At 44.0% G+C, this 17,356-nt stretch overlaps 1 protein-coding gene, 1 long non-coding RNA gene and 1 pseudogene across 2 annotated transcripts; 1 reads left to right on the forward strand and 2 right to left on the reverse strand.

The window, feature by feature from the left end:
- Positions 1-272: 272 nt before the first annotated feature.
- On the forward strand, positions 273-7,891 carry LOC138631505 (NLR family CARD domain-containing protein 3-like). The gene is made up of 12 exons (XM_069716494.1): positions 273-313; positions 1,491-1,600; positions 1,895-2,038; positions 2,181-2,402; positions 2,944-3,022; positions 3,122-3,299; positions 3,709-5,512; positions 5,637-5,810; positions 6,288-6,461; positions 6,606-6,779; positions 6,939-6,985; positions 7,140-7,891. Exons 2-12 carry the CDS (start codon positions 1,545-1,547, stop codon positions 7,709-7,711), a joined length of 3,624 nt encoding a protein of 1,207 aa, XP_069572595.1. The 5' UTR covers positions 273-313; positions 1,491-1,544; the 3' UTR covers positions 7,712-7,891.
- Positions 7,892-9,053: 1,162 nt separating this feature from the next.
- LOC138631877 (uncharacterized) lies at positions 9,054-9,853 on the reverse strand. Its single transcript, XR_011311760.1, has 3 exons — positions 9,788-9,853; positions 9,574-9,672; positions 9,054-9,237 (listed from the first exon to the last, which is right to left on the reverse strand). It is a non-coding gene; the product is annotated as an uncharacterized lncRNA (long non-coding RNA).
- Positions 9,854-13,044: 3,191 nt separating this feature from the next.
- On the reverse strand, positions 13,045-15,273 carry LOC138631845 (GTPase IMAP family member 9-like; annotated as a pseudogene).
- Positions 15,274-17,356: the final 2,083 nt, after the last annotated feature.

The raw sequence follows: 17,356 nt of genomic DNA on the forward strand, positions 1-17,356 counted from the left end.
ATTTAGTCAGTCAGTCAAATAATAAAATCCTGGAGTTTCCCTGCTCGGACTTAAAGCCTCTACAAACACGAATAAATCAATTAAAGAAAGAAATAATTAATAAATAAATGAATGAGCGAGCGCTGATTCCCAAACGTCTGACCTCTGCTTACCAGAAAGCTATACGGAAGTAGTTTGAATGATGGCGCAAGCTGGGAACCAATCAGGAAGCGGGTATTTACAAGCGACAACAGGTAGTTTCACTTTTATTGACGTTTGTGACGCAGTTAATATTTTGTTATCCGCCTGTTAATTTAGGACCCTCCATAAGAAGGTAATGCAAACATATGTTCATGTTTTACTCGGTGATTTGGCAGCTGCAGCAGAAGTCGTGATAGTTTAACACAGCTGAAGGCTGAAAGTGTTAATGACGCGAATTATTAAACGTGTCTGCCATTTTCCTCTCGATATGTGTTAGTAGGAAGAATTGAATTTAAACAGCAGCAGTTTAGACGACGGTTACTGAGCGCAGCGACACCTATTAAAGACTGAAGGTAGCGTTTCCTGTCTGAATGAACATATCATTTAGGATATTCACAGTGCTGCACAGTGATATTGATTGTAATTTCCCCTGTAAGATATTATACGATACTTTATCCTTCTCTTGGGCGCCTCTTTAGATTAAGAGCATTATTGAAAAGAAAATGATAAATTGGTAAAACATAATCACCAGATTAAAGTATTTTAAACAGCTCAAGCTAGATACAACATTAAAATTCAACTTGCATGTTAATTTAAATAATATAAAAGGGAATTTAGTAGCTATTTCTGATGTGTTTACCCGAACATTGTGTAAGACTTATTTGATTGGGATTATGGGACAAGCAAATATGTTTCTCAATAAAAGAAATATGCAACGTTTGACCATTACTATTACTATGTTTAAAAAAATAATTCAAAAAGTTTGGAAAAGCTACAACAGATAATAACATCCAACACATAAAAAAAGCCTAAAGACAGAACTTGTTAACGAAGTGAAAAGTAATTTGGTTAATTTGATGCTTTCCTTAATATTTTTGATTTAGGGGTGCCCAAAAACTTATAATGGGAGGAGAAACTGTTATAAAAGGTTTTTAGAAATTATGTCGGATTATTTTCAACGAGATGAAAATGGTTGAATGTCGTGGAGTAGATGCAGTCTCGGTTGTTTTGTGTGAAAATGTGTTCCTTTTTTGTGTGTGCTGTAGACACATGAAATCAGTCGCTCAGTCCTTCTAGGTCTGTGTCAGTGGATGTAAATAGTCATCCATCCGTCGGTCGTTTGCTCTTCACTTCACTGCAACTTAATGACGTCATCTAGTGGACTGATAGAAGAAGTGCAGCAGGTGATGTCAGCATCCTCTTCCTCACTCAGCGGTGTGACTCACTCAGTCAGTTGAAACCGGTATGAAACAGAAAACAAACTCAGTTCAGTGGACTGATGTGATTCGGTTGATTTGTTTTCTCTTTAGATGAAGGCAGAGAAGTTTGTGTGTGTGTATTTAAGCTGATGTGAGTTCAGCAACATGGATCACAAAGCCACTCTGTACGAGGATCACGAGAGCCAGACCAAAGTTCAGAGGTGAGATGATGTTCTGTCTTGTCACTTTTCTGTCAGAGCTCATGACTCAGATCACCGCACTCGTCATTATTCAATTGTTTCACAGCAGTGGAAAACTACACTTCCTGTGAATAGAATAAAAGACAACAACGTTAGAATAGGAATATTAAGGAAATGTGAAGACAGTAGACATGCATAAATAAGGGACTTAGTTTTGCAGTTAACAGTTACAATGACTGAAATAACAGACAAGCACACGTTAAAGTATCAATGTCAATAATAATATTCACACTCAAAGCTGTGTATGTGTTGAAGGCCGGAGCAGCACCATTCTGCTGGACCTGAACCAGAACCTGACCCAGAGCCTGGCCCTGAACCCAGCTGTGTGTCCTTTAAGAGCGACCACTCAAAGGGTTTAGCTATTGCATTTAAAGAAGGACAACCATCTGCTCCAAAAAGGTAACCTCCATCTGAATGTTGTATCTGTAGTGTAACTTACTAAATGTTTTGAAATGTATATGTTTCGAAAAAAAAAATTTACACGTTAATATGTCTTAACATGCGAAGCAATGAGTGTTGGATCTTTTTTTCCTCTCCAAAGTCACAGCAGTGAAAGTGTAGAGAAAGAATGTTGTCGTAGAGGTTTCTGTGGTGAAGAGGCTGACCCTCTCAAGGACACCAGTGAAGCCAGCAGATGTCGCCTTCGTGCTTCGGCTCCAACCAAGCCAGCTGAACCTGAACCCAGCTGTGTGTCCTTTAAGAGCGACCACTCAAAGGGTTTAGGTATTGCATTTAAAGAAGGACAACCATCTGCTCCAAAGAGGTAACCTCTCTGAAAATCCCTGAAAATGTCCAGTCAATCTTGTGTGCATTGACAAACAAACTGTTTCATGATTTAAAAAAAAAAAGGAAAATGTATCAAAGAAGTTATCCGTGTCCTCTGGGTGCAGATCAGAATCTGTCCTGTGTTTATTAGGAGGACACTGGAAAATTGTGACTCTGTTGAAACTGAACTGTGCCGTGTGTCCATGAAGAGGAAAGTAAAACACCCTGTTAATAAAAGGTAAAGATTTAAAACTCAAACTGAATACAAAACTATTACATACAATACAAAACATGACTTACTCAGATAAAGTTCTCCCGAGTCTATTGACGGCAGCACCCGGCCTCACATTCCCGCTCAAACACGCAAAAAAAAAAAAAAAATGCAGACTTTGCTGTTGATTCTCAGTGGGATTGACAGGGCTAATGAATCTCTGAAGGGATTCATCTGATTCGCTGTTTACGTTCAAATACCACGTCGCAGAAGTGATTTTCGTGCGGACCGACATAATGTGAGCTGATTCTCCGCGATTCCTCCACAGAGTCGACCAGCGGAGCTCAGAGGTTCCCAGTGGTCAGTCTGTTCAGGAGCATGAAGCACACCTGGACTCCATATTCACGGTCTGCAACATTTCACATTTGTTCTGTCCGCCGTGTTGCACCAACATGGATCTGATGTCTCGGTCTGTTTGTGTCATTCATGTTATGCTCTGCTTCCAGACGCTGGAGGACCACATTATCACTTTTGTGAAGAACCAGCTGACGAAGATCCGGAGTCCAGATTTCCCAGAATGCTTAGATAAACATATGGAGGATGAGGAGGAGGCCTTTCTGAAGATCACGATGCACTTCCTGAGGAGAATCAACCAGGAGGAGCTGGCCGACTGCCTGCAGAGCAGTACGAATATATTTCTTAAGTTTTGGGGATAGAAGCAAAGAAGGACATTAACAAATGTGTCACCCAGAGTTAATAATAATAATACTAATAATTACCTCACTTCAGCAGCGACCCTGTTAGAGGCTACTGCAACGGGGTTATGAAGTGAAGGTTGAAGGTTTTTCCCCTCCTAGTTTATGTGGGAATTGTTGAATTGTTGGGTTTCTCTGTATGATGCCGCAATGTTCTGCTGTAAGGACCTTAATGTGTTAAGTGCCATGAAATAACCCGTGTTGTGATTTGGTGTTATTATAACTAGAACTGAATTGAATTGAAGGTCGTGGTGTCTGAAATCTAAATTCATTGTTTTTGTGTGAAAGTGACCTTGTTGGATTTAGCCGGCGAGCTGATTTGATGCGTGTTCTTTCAGGGACTCCTGCTGGAAACTGTGGACGTAAACTCAAGTCTAACCTGAAGAAGAAGTTCGAGTGTGTGTTTGAGGGGGTCGCCACAGCAGGAAGGCCAACCCTCCTGAATCAGATCTACACCGAGCTGCACGTCACCGAGGGAGGCGCCGCGGAGGTCAATGACGAACACGAGGTCAAACAGATCGAAACGGCGTCCAGGAAACGAGACAGACCAGAGAGAACCGTCAGACAGGAAGACATCTTCAAAGCCTCGCCTGGACGAGACGAACCCATCCGGACGGTGCTGACGAAGGGAGTGGCCGGCATCGGGAAGACCGTCCTAACGCAGAAGTTCACTCTGGACTGGGCTGAAGACAAAGCCAACCGGGACGTCCAGTTCATGTTTCCGTTCACGTTGAGAGAGCTGAATGTGATGAGAGAGAAAAAGTTCAGCTTGGTGGAGCTCGTTCATTTCTTCTTCACGGAAACCAAAGCAGCAGGAATCTGCAGGTTTGAGGAGTTCCAGGTCGTGTTCATCTTCGACGGTCTGGACGAGTGTCGACTTCCTCTGGACTTCCACAACAATCAGATCCTGACGGATGTGACAGAGTCCAGCTCGTTGGATGTGCTGCTGACCAACCTCATCAGGGGGAAACTGCTTCCCTCCGCTCGCCTCTGGATAACCACACGACCTGCAGCGGCCAATCACATCCCTCCTGAGTGTGTCGACATGGTGACAGAGGTCCGAGGGTTCCCTGACCCGCAGAAGGAGAAGTACTTCATGAAGAGGTTCAGAGACGAGGAGCAGGCCAGCAGCATCATCTCCCACATCAAGACGTCCCGGAGCCTCCACATCATGTGCCACATCCCGGTCTTCTGCTGGATCACCGCTACAGTTCTGGAGGACGTGTTGAAAACCAGAGCGGGAGTAGAGCTGCCCAAGACCCTGACGGAGATGTACATCCACTTCCTGGTGGTTCAGTCCAAACTGAAGAGGGTCAAGTACGATGGAGGAGCTGAGATGGACCAACACTGGAGTCCAGACAGCAGGAAGATGATCGTGTCTCTGGGGAAACTGGCGTTCGAGCAGCTGCAGAAAAGAAACCTGATCTTCTATGAGTCCGACCTGAGAGATTGCGGCATCGACGTCAGAGCGGCCTCGCTGTACTCGGGAGTGTTCACCATGATCTTTAGAGAGGAGAGCGGCTTTTACCAGGAAAAGGTGTTCTGCTTCATCCACCTGAGCGTTCAGGAGTTTCTGGCTGCTCTTTACGTCCACCTGACCTTCATCAACTCGGGCGTCAACCTGCTGGAAGAGGAACAAACTACATTCTGGGAACCTGAAATGAGGGAGGACGAATCTGCGGAGACGGACATCTACAGGAGTGCAATGGACAAGGCCCTGAAGAGTCCAGACGGACACCTGGACCTGTTCCTCCGCTTCCTCCTGGGTCTGTCCCTGCAGACCAATCAGACTCTCCTACGAGGCCTGCTGAGACAGACGGGAAACAGCTCACAGACCAATCAGGAAACAGTCCAGTACATCAGGACAAAAATCAGCATGAACCTGTCTGCAGAGAGAAGCATCAACCTGTTCCACTGCCTGAATGAACTGAACGATCGCTCTCTGGTGGAGGAGATCCAACAGTCCCTGAAGTCGGGAAGTCTCTCCACAGATAAACTGTCTCCGGCTCAGTGGTCCGCTCTGGCCTTCATCCTCCTGTCAACAGACAAAGACCTGGACGTGTTTGACCTGAGTCAGTACTTTGCGTCAGAGGAGGCTCTTCTGAGGCTGCTGCCGGTGGTCAAAGCATCCAAGAGAGCTCTGTGAGTACACCGACGGTTTGACACCACCAGATTCAAAACACTGCCATCTTTTCAACACGAGAGAAAAATGAATAATTCTTCAACTAAAGAGTGTATTTTTTGTTTTGTTTTGTTTTCTCTGAAGCCTGAGTTTGTGCAACCTCTCCGAGAGAAGCTGTGCGGCTCTGTCCTCCGTCCTCAGCTCCCAGTCCTCCAGTGTGAGAGAGCTGGACCTGAGTAACAACCACCTGCAGGACTCAGGAGCCAAGCTGCTCTTGGTCGGACTGGAGGCTCCTCACTGCACTCTGGAAACTCTCAGGTCCAACCCAGTTACAGTTTTCTTTCAAATGATCTTAGAAGTTTAACAAATATAAACTCTGGATTCACTAATTATGACCAAAAATTTCACACAAATGTCTCGTGGAATGAAATGACGACATAATATTCCAGAAAGGTCAGTTTCACTGTGACATCATAATGTTCTGCAAAAAGCCTTTTCTGTCCGTTATTGAACAGCCTAACTCAGGAACAGAAGGGGCGGTTGTGACCTGATGTCATATTTGGCCAGATGCTGAACTGGTGACCACTAATCGTGGGTGTCTGTGGTGATCGTGTAGATCTCATGCGCTGTTGAAGATGTGCGTGTGAAGCATCCTCGTTTTAGATTTCGATTTTTAATTTGAAGCTCTTTCTGCTGTCAGTCAGCTCTACTGGCCACGCATATGATACGATATGAGTCGAGACAGACATGGATGTAATCTGCGGCTTGTGTTCACGGTTCTGACTGTCTCCTCAGACTGAGCTGGTGTAACCTCTCCGAGGGAAGCTGTGAAGCTCTGTCCTCCGTCCTCAGCGCCCGGTCCAACAGTCTGAGAGAGCTGGACCTGAGTAACAACAACCTGCAGGACTCGGGAGCCAAGATGCTCTCGGTCGGACTGAAAAGTCCTCACTGCACACTGGAAGCTCTCAGGTCAGGATTCACCCAACAGCGCGATCTGTCAGTCCGAGACTCACGAATTCGGAGAAATATTTCACGTTTGTACTTTTGATTCACTTCACGATTGCTAAGACGCCACCGGGTGTTCAGAGAGTTTGTGGTTTTGCGTGTCTGCAGGCTGTCGGGCTGTCTGATCACAGAGGAAGGCTGTGTGTCTCTGGCCTCGGCTCTGAGCTCCAACCCCTCCCATCTGAGAGAGCTGGACCTGAGCTACAATCACCCGGGAGACTCGGGAGTGAGGCTCCTGTCTGCTGGACTGGAGGATCCTCACTGGAGACTGGAGACGCTCAGGTATGGAGAACGCCTGCTGAGGAGGAAGGACTGCAGAAAGTTTCCCCGTCCCACACTTAGCCTTCGTATTACAATATGTGGATGAGAGCAGTCCCGTGTCCACGTTTGAAAGAGACTGTGCAGGTCTTACCCTCCTCCTCCTCCTCTTCCTCCTCTCAGGGTGGAGCCCGGTGCAGCCCGGTTGCTGAGGCCTGGCGTGAGGAAGTGTAAGTGTTTGTTCTTTAACTCGATTCATGAAAACAAAGCGGACATTCAATCACCTTCCAGCTGGGACGTCACTTATTCAAATCCCACTGAGGATGTCGTGTCAATAAATGTACAGATAGTCGATCGATAACCGTTCCTTGTTCTCTCCATCAGATGTCTGCGAGCTCACACTCGACACCAACACCATAAACGGGAACCTCAAACTGTCCGACGGCAACAGGAAGGTGACACAAGTGACGGAGGTTCAGTCGTATCCCGACCACCCGGACAGGTTTGACTTCTGTCCTCAGCTGCTGTGTGCAGACGGACTGACCGGTCGCTGTTACTGGGAGGTGGAGTGGAGAGGGAGGGTTCACGTATCGGTGAATTACAGGGGAATCAAACGGAAAGGAGACAGTGACGTCTGCGAGTTTGGGATGAGCGAGCAGTCCTGGAGTCTGTTCTGCTGTGAAGGTGTCTACTCTGTCTATCACAATAACAAAGGAACATCTGTTCGTCTCCACTCCTTCTCCTCCTCCTCCTCCTTCTCCTCCTCCTCTTCCTCGACCTCGGTCTCTAACCGAATAGCGGTGTATGTGGACTGTCCTGCTGGCACTCTGTCCTACTACAGAGTCTCCTCTGGCACTCTGAACCACATCCACACCTTCAAGGCCACGTTCACTGAACCTCTTTATCCCGGGTTTAGACTCTGGTCTGGTTCTCAGTTATCTCTGTGCTCGGTTTAGTATGAAGAGTCTCCTACAGTTCGAGAAACACTCTCACGTATGAACACATAGCTACTGTCTTGGAAAAATATAAGACTGTTACATGATAAACATAGAAGACTGTTACGTGATCAAAATGTTGCTACCATGTTACCAAGTACTTGATTTCTTCTTCCAATTAAAGCATCGTATTAAATATGATTATGTTGTGTGTCTCTGAACCTCCTTTCAACTCGGACAACTTAGTTGCGGTTATTATTGAATGCTGAAGGCTCTGCCAAGTTCAACTATTCTGCTTTTTGAAAACTGGAGGGTCCACAAATAAGCCAGCCTTCTGTGAGCAAAGCAATCCCAGACAATCTGTAACTAGTCACAGACCTCTGTCAGTAGTTCCAGATCTATTTAACGAGTCCTAAACCTTTGTAACTAGTCCCAGACACATTGTAACTAGTCCCAGATCTCTTGAACTAGTCCTAAACCTTTGTAACTAGTCCCAGATCGGTTTAACTAGTTCCAGAAACTCTGTAACTAGTCCACAGACATCTACTACTAGTCCCAAAACCTCTGCAACCACACAAACATCCAGCGCTGTCATACAGAAACAGCGGTTATTAGGGCCCGAGCACCGATGGTGCGAAAGCCCTCTTGTTCTTCAAGGAATTATTATTCTGCGTTATAATCATTCTCCGTAAACAACAGAATTTTTGAAGGCCTTATCATATTAAAAAACAAAATCATGAAAGTTGGTACACGTGTCTCTGCCGGTGCAAAATTTTGTGTTTTAGTTGAGTCGCGAGTGGGCGTGGCCAAATGGCTCGCTAGCGCCCCCTAAACTTCAGCCCCGGCGTCTACATTTACCTACATGCACGAAATTCGGTGGACATGAGTATCACACCGAGATGTACAAAAAAGTTCCAGAGCACCCTTACGTCAACTCAACAGGAAGTTCCGCCGTTTTGAATTTAGTCGCCCTTTTTGGCGATTCAGACGTTGTACTTGTACTCCTGCAGATTTTGTCGGACCGACTTGAAATTTAGTCTGTGCACTCTTAACGTGTTCGGGATTAAAAGTTAAAAGTCAAAATAATTCCTTTTAGGCGATCGGGGTGGCCGTGGCTGCCAAAAAGTGACCCAAAGGTTATACCAAGGGGAATATGCGAACCTTCGCTTGCTGCACGACCCGCTGGATCCCCAACATGCAGCGTGCGAGGGCCCGCATAGCACTGCTTGCAGTTTTAATTTCCACTTGTTACCCACTATCATGGTTCTTGTGTATTTGTTTTCTAATCATTGGAACTCTCTAATATAAAAAATAATCATCCACAGAGTTGATCTACAAGTTTACTTTATTTTCATTCAAATAGAAACAGAATTAAGAAAAATATGAATTCCTCCGGGGAACTGAAAAATGCCCATCGGTGATGTAAAAACAAAAGATGAGTGATCTGAAGGTAAGGCACGCCACGCTGAAAACAAGATGAGCTCTGATTGGTCCTCAGACGTAGATGTCTTCTTCATGTTCGGTGAAATTGGCAGGATTACAGGGAACTTGTGAAAGTAAAACAAGACAGCACACAAAGTTTAGAAAAGATTTAAAGTCAACAAATATTCAGTAAAAGTTAAATTGTTTAGTTTTTGTCTCGTTGGACTTTCATATCTGCTGTAATTAAAAGTAACCTGTTTATGTGCTGTATACATTCAAAATCCTTGGTTTAAATGAACTTAGATTTCTTTAACTTTTTGATTTACGTTCATAACCAGTTTGATTTGTTTGTACATTTTCAGTTTTTACTTTAAAGAAGTTTCTAATGTCTACACAAAGTATTATTCATGCCACGGAATATAAGTTGCCGTATGTTTGTGTTATTTTTTATTTTTTTTTACCATAAGCAGACTCTTCTTCTTTCCCCGTCTTCTTTTCATCCTCCCCCTTCTTGCCATGGTGACTCTGCATCGCCACATACTCATTCTCCTCCTTCGGAGCTGAAAGCAGGAGAGCAGATCGTAAGTGAATGACTTCTTATTAATATAAATCTGCTAATGTTTCATTTTAACAGACCAGGCCAGCGCCCAGACTGTCTCTGATTGGTTGATTTACCTGAGATTGTCATCTTATCAACCCTCCTCCTCCTCCTCACAATGAAAAGGATGATGATGATGATGACGAAGAGCAGGAGCAGGAATAGAAAGAGGAGGTTGTATATGAGTCCTGACCCCCCCGCGGTGCTGCTGGTGTCTGAAGGCGCACAGAGACGGAGCTGTTAACTCCTCCAGACCACAGAATGCAGTGTTTCATACAGGCTGGTTCAAAACGGGTTTTTGGTTGGTATTTGTGTTTGTTTGTTGTTTGTGGGTTGTTGTTTTTTTTCGTTGGGTCTTGTTGTCAGTTGGTGTTTGATGTTGTTGGGTTTTGTTATTGTTTGATATTGATCGTGTTTGTTGTCCGTTGGCGTCTGATGGGGTTTGATGTTGTTGGTTACTGTTTGTTGTTGTTGTTGTTTGTTGCTGTTGGTGAGTGTCTGTCTCTACAGACGTTGACTCACCTTCCACCTGCAGAATAAACACCTTCTTCCTCTTTAGTTTCCCTTCTTTATCAAACACCTCTAGCGTGTAGTTTCCTGAGTCTCCGGACTGAACTCTGCTGATTGCCAGCGATCCGTCGCTCAGCAGCTCGCAGCGTTGGTGTTGACACGCCGTCCGGTTCTTCTCCAGCAGCAGGTGGGGGTTTGTCCACCTGACATCCCACGTCTGGTCCTTCAGCAGGTATGATTGCAGCCGGACAGGCTCCCCGCTGGTTGCAGATATTGTGACAACGTCCACAGCGATGGCTGGGGTCAAAGGTCACACACACACACACACACACACACACACACACACACACACACACACACACACACACACACACACACACACACACACACACACACACACACAACATGTAGGACCATTGAGCTGCCCATACTTAAAGATCATTCCTGATCACAGGGACTCTGCTGCAGGATGAATCTGTTGTACAGGTTTGTGTTCAGACCAATTTGAATCAGACTTCACATTGTGTTTTCTTAACACTACATTACCCATGAGCCTCTGCTGCAGTTTCTATAGAAGAAGATGTGTATTTTTGTTCAGATTCTATTGTGTATTTTTTTTTTTTTTTTTTTAATCATTATGTTGTGCTGAAACAACGGAACAGGAAGCTCTGTGATTGGCTGTTTATCAGTGAAATGCACCCTGGGAAGTTTGGTTTACATCTCTCCATAGGATTCTGTTGGAGTTCTGAATTTCATATCAGAATCATACATTTATATTTCACTGCTGTGTGTCTTAAAGGAAGCTCAGATCACTTACTGTCACTCTTCGTTATAATCATCACCATCATCATCTGGAGCAAAGATGAGATCAGAAGGGACACGGCCATCGTCTGGGAGTGAATCTGCTGACTCCGCTGTTCTAGCTGTCAATCACTGAGTAGGAAATGCAGAATTTTGGTGGTCAGAGAGAGAGTGTGTGTGTGTGTGTGTGTGTGTGTGTGTGTGTGTGTGTGTGTGTGTGTGTGTGTGTGTGTGTGTGTGTGTGTGTGTGTGTGTCACTCAAAGGTGTTCACACAAGCCCACTTAGTCAGAAAGTATACATTTTTCTGCAACTTTAACAAACCAAATAATGATTCAATTGAGACAATATTATGAAGATTGATCCGTAATGAAAATGGTTAAAAATCCAACCTGCACAGCACATCGAATACTTTTACTGTTGGAAGTACATGTTCCTGTTTATACTCACATACTTTTACTGAAGTTTCACAGCAGGGCTTTTACTTGTTCCGGAATACTTTTACCATGTGTTGTTCGTACTTTAGTTGCAGTTTGTGTACTTCCTCCATCTCTGCTTAAATTTGTACCTCTTACTACCACAGACATCCTGTGAACCTTCAGACCTGAGACTTTCTCAGAGTGGATTTTTGTTTTATTTTCATTTTAAAGCTACAAATGATCAGTAACAACTTCCTTCTCCCTTTTGTGCTATTTTACTAAAACATCTCAAAAACAATCTCTCATCTCAGCCCGTTAAACTCTTTATGCGCTTCATTTCAGCTTTTTAAACGCTGTTGTTTTCCTGGTCTCCATTTGAAATTGTTAACTTGTTCATACCCATCTGTCTTTGCTCTTCTGCGGTTTGGACGGAGCTTAAAGACACACCGGAGACACATTGAGTCCTTAAAGTTCTTAGGAAGACAAACTGTGGATAAGACTGAGAAGATCCGCTCGTTTAAATCAGCACGATGAGCAGGTCACGCCGCCTCATTTTACAACGTTGACCTCTCGGGCGAGAAGTCGCAGACACGCTGTCCCTTTCTGACGACATGCAGAACTCAGGACGTCCCTAAGGTTCTGAACTTTAAAAAAAAAAGTTTGTTGTGACCTCCGACTAACGCAACGAAGGACAAGAGAAGCACTGAAAGCAGGAGAGAAATGAGCAGCGCGTTATCTACCCATGTGATCATATTTCTGATTCAGAGAATTAACTACCTGAACTGATCCCCCTTCTGACTTTAATCCAGAACCGGATCTGGATCCTGACCCGGGACAGACGGAGTGAATCCTCCTACCTGTCTGAGAGCCGTCGTCTTCAACCTGATTCAGATTCAAACAAAGTGTGTAAAATGACGGCAATGAAAATGAGACCAGACTTAGAGAAGAAGGAAACAACATTAGAAACCTGGTCACACCTCCTCCCCCTCCCCAGTCACCATTAGACCATTAGACCACAGCAGGTTTCTGTTTCTTTAAAGGAAACCAAATATATACTCAAAAAACTGAAAACACTTTTATTTATGACAGTCACTCACCGCTGCTTTTATTAGACTGAAGTCTTTCTTAAGTTTGAAATACAAAACGTAAACCGTGAGCCTTTAACAAACGGACGACAGACAGTCTCTGTTATTTCCTTCAGACGGCATCTTGACTGCCACAAGCTCCTCGCTTCATATCCTCCTGCTGCTCTCGTTTCCTCTGTTTCATAATGTCAGTCGTCAGATGGCCTCAAGTGTGTGTTCACGAGCCCTTCAGGTAAAAACCAGGTGGATCTGCTGCCAAAACATCAAACATTTTCTTCTCTGCAAATTCATCTTTTCTCCGTTTTAAAATGTAGATTTCATGACGCGTTGACTTACACACAATTGAATTTAGGAAAATGTAATTTAAACTCATTGACTACTTTATGAGGAACAGCTGTGAAGTCTAATTCAATCCAAATGCTGGAGACACCTCATCTGTCAATCAGTCTGACTGACTCGACTTCTTTGTCCTATGGCGCCACCTGCTGGTACACAAACGCCTCGCTGAAACACCGAAACATTAAACTCAAACCGGACCAAAGAAATATTCATTACATTTCCTTTTATTCCAGACAAGTTATTACATATACATTTCCTTGATGTAATACATTTGATAATTACTTTTGTTGATAATGTGTTGGGAATTAAAATCAGGTTTTTCAGTGACTTTTATGACTGTTCTGATCACTAAATCTATTTTTTTATTTTAAAACGATCATCTGATATTGTTGTTACAATCTTTAGACTTATTGAGGCTATTTGTGGTTACAATTGAGACATTTTTGTTGATATCTGCAGAGGGAAGGGCTACAAAAGGTCTGGAAAGTTTAGGAATTTGATTAATAACGAAAAACACATTTGCGTGGTTATCAATGTTAATACCCTAAAACGTCACAGTCACAAACTTGCACTGATAAGTCATTTCAACATGGCCCCGCTGTCACAAGGTGGTCAACCTGTCGAGAAGCCAGCAGGAAGAAGGAAATTGGTGATTGGCCCACTCACTCAGAGAAGAATCTACCAACCATCGGTATCGGTGCAACTTAAAGACAAAAACAGCCCGTTCTCGGTCGAGCGTCACAGAGATGTAAAACTATATTGAGGTGGTTTTTGGTGCTGAAAAACACCAGAAAAGTATAAAACATCTATCTTTAATATGTGAATTAATCAAAATGACAGGTCAGGAATGACCCGGGGCAGAGACACAATAAAGTTCAGTTTAGTTTCAGAGTCTCGTGGAACTTGTTGAGGATTTCGTCGAAGGACTCAGCAGGTCCGATCTGCTCGACGACATGGCGGACTCCGCTCTCTAAGGCGTGATAGTACCGCTTCACTTCTTCCAGCTCGGACTGCAGTCGTTTCTCCACCTGCTCTCGTTCCTGCTGAGCTTCACTCAGCAGCTTCTCGTACTTTGACTCGACAGATTTGATTCCCTCCTCCAGTTTCTTCTTGTAAAACTCTCTGAGCTCCGACTCCCTCTTATCCAACATCTTCACCACCTCCAGGTAGGTTATGTTGGAGTAACACTGCCCCCGTTGTCGTCCACCATCGTATCCACCTTCTGCAGCAGATCCAGAACTTGGCAACGATTGTTGGCCTCGCAGTTGTTGAAGATGTGGTATCTCTTTCCGGCCTTCTCCAGGACAACTTTCAGGTCCTCTCCCACCTGCTGCACCGCCTGATCGATATCATCCACTTCGTCTCTGTGGGTGAAGAGGATGATGGTGTACTTCCAGGCTTCTTCTCCAAAGATCTCCTCCACCTTCTTCACGGCATCTCTTTGCTCTGCTGAGAAGGGCCCGACCTTGATCACCAGCAGGATGGCGTGGGGCCCCGGCGCCGACATGTTGATGCATTTGGAGATCTCCCTTTTCACCGTCTCGTCGGCCTCCGATGTGTTGAAGATGCCGGGAGTGTCGACGAGCGTTACCGTCCGGCCGAACAGCTTCTCCTGCTGCTTGGTGCATTCGACGGTCACTGAGGAGCGGAAAGATTCAGACGGAGAGTGGTTAAAACATCACACAGGAAATCATTTTGTAAAATCGTTTCTCTTTCCCGTGTAATAAAAACAGCTGGATGAAACTAACAGATGTGTAAGATTCCCGTCACTGTTTCTATGTTGCTCAACATTTGCTGGTTGGCTGGCTTATTCTCCTTGCGCTCTGTTCTTCTTCTATGATTTATCTTTTTAATGTTTCTCCACCTTTAGACTCGAAGCCAAACATCACAGTCAGTAAATAAGCGCTTCTTCTATGTCTGTTCAAACTATAATGAGAATTATACTATAATAGTGGCATAAAATCAGTAGAAAAAGACATTAAATCACGTTTATTTGCATGATAATAAATCAACTAAGCTTTCGTGATGGTGATCGTACCCGGTCGTCTGTCTGTGTGCTGCAGGAGGTTCAGAAACAGTGTGCGAGTTACCTGAGGAGTGACTAGCGGTTGCTCTGAAGGCGTCTCTTCCCAGGATGGTGTTTCCACTGGAGCTCTTTCCTGCTCCGGTCCTCCCAACAACAACCAGTCTGACGTCCGACACTGAAACACAAAGCGACTGAAGTCAGGTGACAGCCTGATGCTTCTGTTGTGTTTCAGCAGCTTTTACAGGCAGAAAGACCAAATTGAGTTATTTTTCAGTGTGTTTTCTGAGCAGTTGGGAGGAGGGGAGGAGTGGGGGGGTCGAACATGTAAACTCAAACCTGTTGGAGGTTCATTCTTGCTGCTTCTTCTTTTCCTCCCTCCTGCTGTTCAAACCCAGAATCAGAAACAGGAAGAGATGTGTTACAAGGATAATAATTAATACACAGAAAGGACAAACTGTCACCTTCAGCTGGTGACGATCACAAACAGGAATAATATCATATATTCATATTTCAACTTATGTCAGGATCACATTTCAGATGTCTACGAGTTGTTAACAGCTCCAACAAACAGGGATTTTTCCCTCTAAACTTCCCACATAGTTTCATTTAAATAAATCTCTAAATGACCCCCAACAACAAAAACTGAAACCAGATTTCCATCTCTTCCGTCTCAGTAATCATCTGAGACCCATCTGATTTACCTGCTCTCCCTGTGTATGATACTGTGCGTAAAGTTGTTCAAACCAGCTCCACCTGCAGCAGCTACAACTGCAACATGCTGCTGATTAAGTCGATGTCATAATACTATATCAGTCAGAGGGACCAAACCAGTCGACTACTTTAACTTTAACTACACTTTGCAACCCCCTTATGTACCTACTTTTATTTCAGGAGGGTTTTTTTGTTTGTTTGTTTTTTTCATGCAGGACTTTTGTCTTGAAATGGAGAGTTTTCATACTGCTGTAGTGGTGCTTTTATTAATGGTGCAGTATGTAAACACTTTTTTCCACGGTCATTTTTTTTTTTTTTGCCGTCAGTAGGATGGGAAAGTGAAAGCAACACCGAATAAAAACTGCGTCACACATGAAAAACACCTTAAAGCTGCGAAATGTACAATAAACACGAATTAATACAAAACGGGACAGTAAAAACGAAATTAATTCAGTTTTCTGATCATAACCATCAAAATAAGACTGCAGCTTGCTGCGTTCAAATACATTTTGTTATCAAACTAAAAACAACAAAAAGACTACTAATGATAATACTAATAACACGTGTTGACGTGCTTTTTATCCAGTCTATACGTGCTATGCGTGCATCTATTTCTGTTTACGATCGTCAACACACTCTTATTTTGAAAGAGTTCTTGTGTTTCCGGTCCAACTGACTCTCCTCCAGGAAATGACAGATCCGAAAGTAAAAAGATGAATTCTGGTAAAGTTTATTTTTGTTTTCTCGTCCGAGCTGTTTTAAATGAACAGGTGAGTCCAGACCGAACCGAGCCGAGCCGAGCCGAACCGAACCGGACTTTTGTGGTGCATCACGTGGTTTGTGAGCTCCAAACTTGAAAACAAGTTTGACTGATTGATTGATTGAGGGATTTCGCTGAAACAATGCTGAATATGTTTTCATCGAGAGCAAAAAGTACTGCATGGAGAGTTACATTTCTACACCAAGATGAAAAGTACTGCATTGATTTTAAAAGTACATTAAGAGTGAACGTAATGCATTAATAGTAAAAGTACAAGTTACATTGAGCATAAAAGCACTGGATTAAGGCAAAGACTACTGCATTGAGAGTGACCGTACTGTGTTAAGAGTAAAAGTACTACATTAAAAGCAAAAGTACTGCAGGAAGAGTGAATTAACTGCATTAAGAGTAAAAATACTGCATTGACAGTAAAAAAAAAAAATGGTAATAGGAGTAAACACACTGCATTGATTGTAAAATGGAAAACTACATTAAAGATGGAACTTAATCTCAAACAAGCAGTGATGTACTGGCCCTCACACTCCGGCGTGCCGTCTCCTCCCCAAAGCCGCCTCCCCGAAGCAGTCTCCCTGAAGCAGTCTCCCTGAAGTGCAGTGCTCCAGGGACAGCTATTGTCTCAGTTGCTATTTTTGTCTCGTTTCCTGTCTCCAGCAGGGGGCACTGGCGAGTCGTTTGGCCACGCCCACTCGCAAAACATATCAGATGTATCATCTCACCACACTGGATGTATGTGGCACGTTTCGTGAGGTTTGAAGCATCCTTTGACCTTAGACATCAACTTCCTGTGTCACGGCGAGACATCCAACTTTGCCGCATCGTCACGGCGATGCCCATTGACAAAGTCCAACGAATATCTCAATATATCATTAACTACATGTTTAGGTTGTTGTGACCCGACTTTAGGTTCATGTGATCAACCAGCTCAACGTAGAACGTGAAATTATGAAAAGTGTCATTTCCAGTGGCCAGCAGGGGG

Source organism: Brachyistius frenatus, unplaced genomic scaffold (genome assembly GCF_029030835.1).
Source record: "Brachyistius frenatus isolate BFR_SWC_R1_liver_20210118 unplaced genomic scaffold, ASM2903083v1 Contig_5, whole genome shotgun sequence".
Lineage (NCBI taxonomy): Eukaryota > Metazoa > Chordata > Actinopteri > Embiotocidae > Brachyistius > Brachyistius frenatus.

What these genes read in the sequence shown, in the direction of transcription:
- LOC138631505 (XM_069716494.1), top strand. Translation starts at nt 1,545, where the DNA reads ATGGATCACAAAGCCACTCTGTACGAGGATCACGAGAGCCAGACCAAA. An exon ending in AGCCAGACCAAAGTTCAGAG is followed by an intron (nt 1,601 to 1,894) that starts GTGAGATGATGT and finishes TATGTGTTGAAG; the next exon opens with GCCGGAGCAGCACCATTCTG. An exon ending in TGCACACTGGAAGCTCTCAG is followed by an intron (nt 6,462 to 6,605) that starts GTCAGGATTCAC and finishes GCGTGTCTGCAG; the next exon opens with GCTGTCGGGCTGTCTGATCA.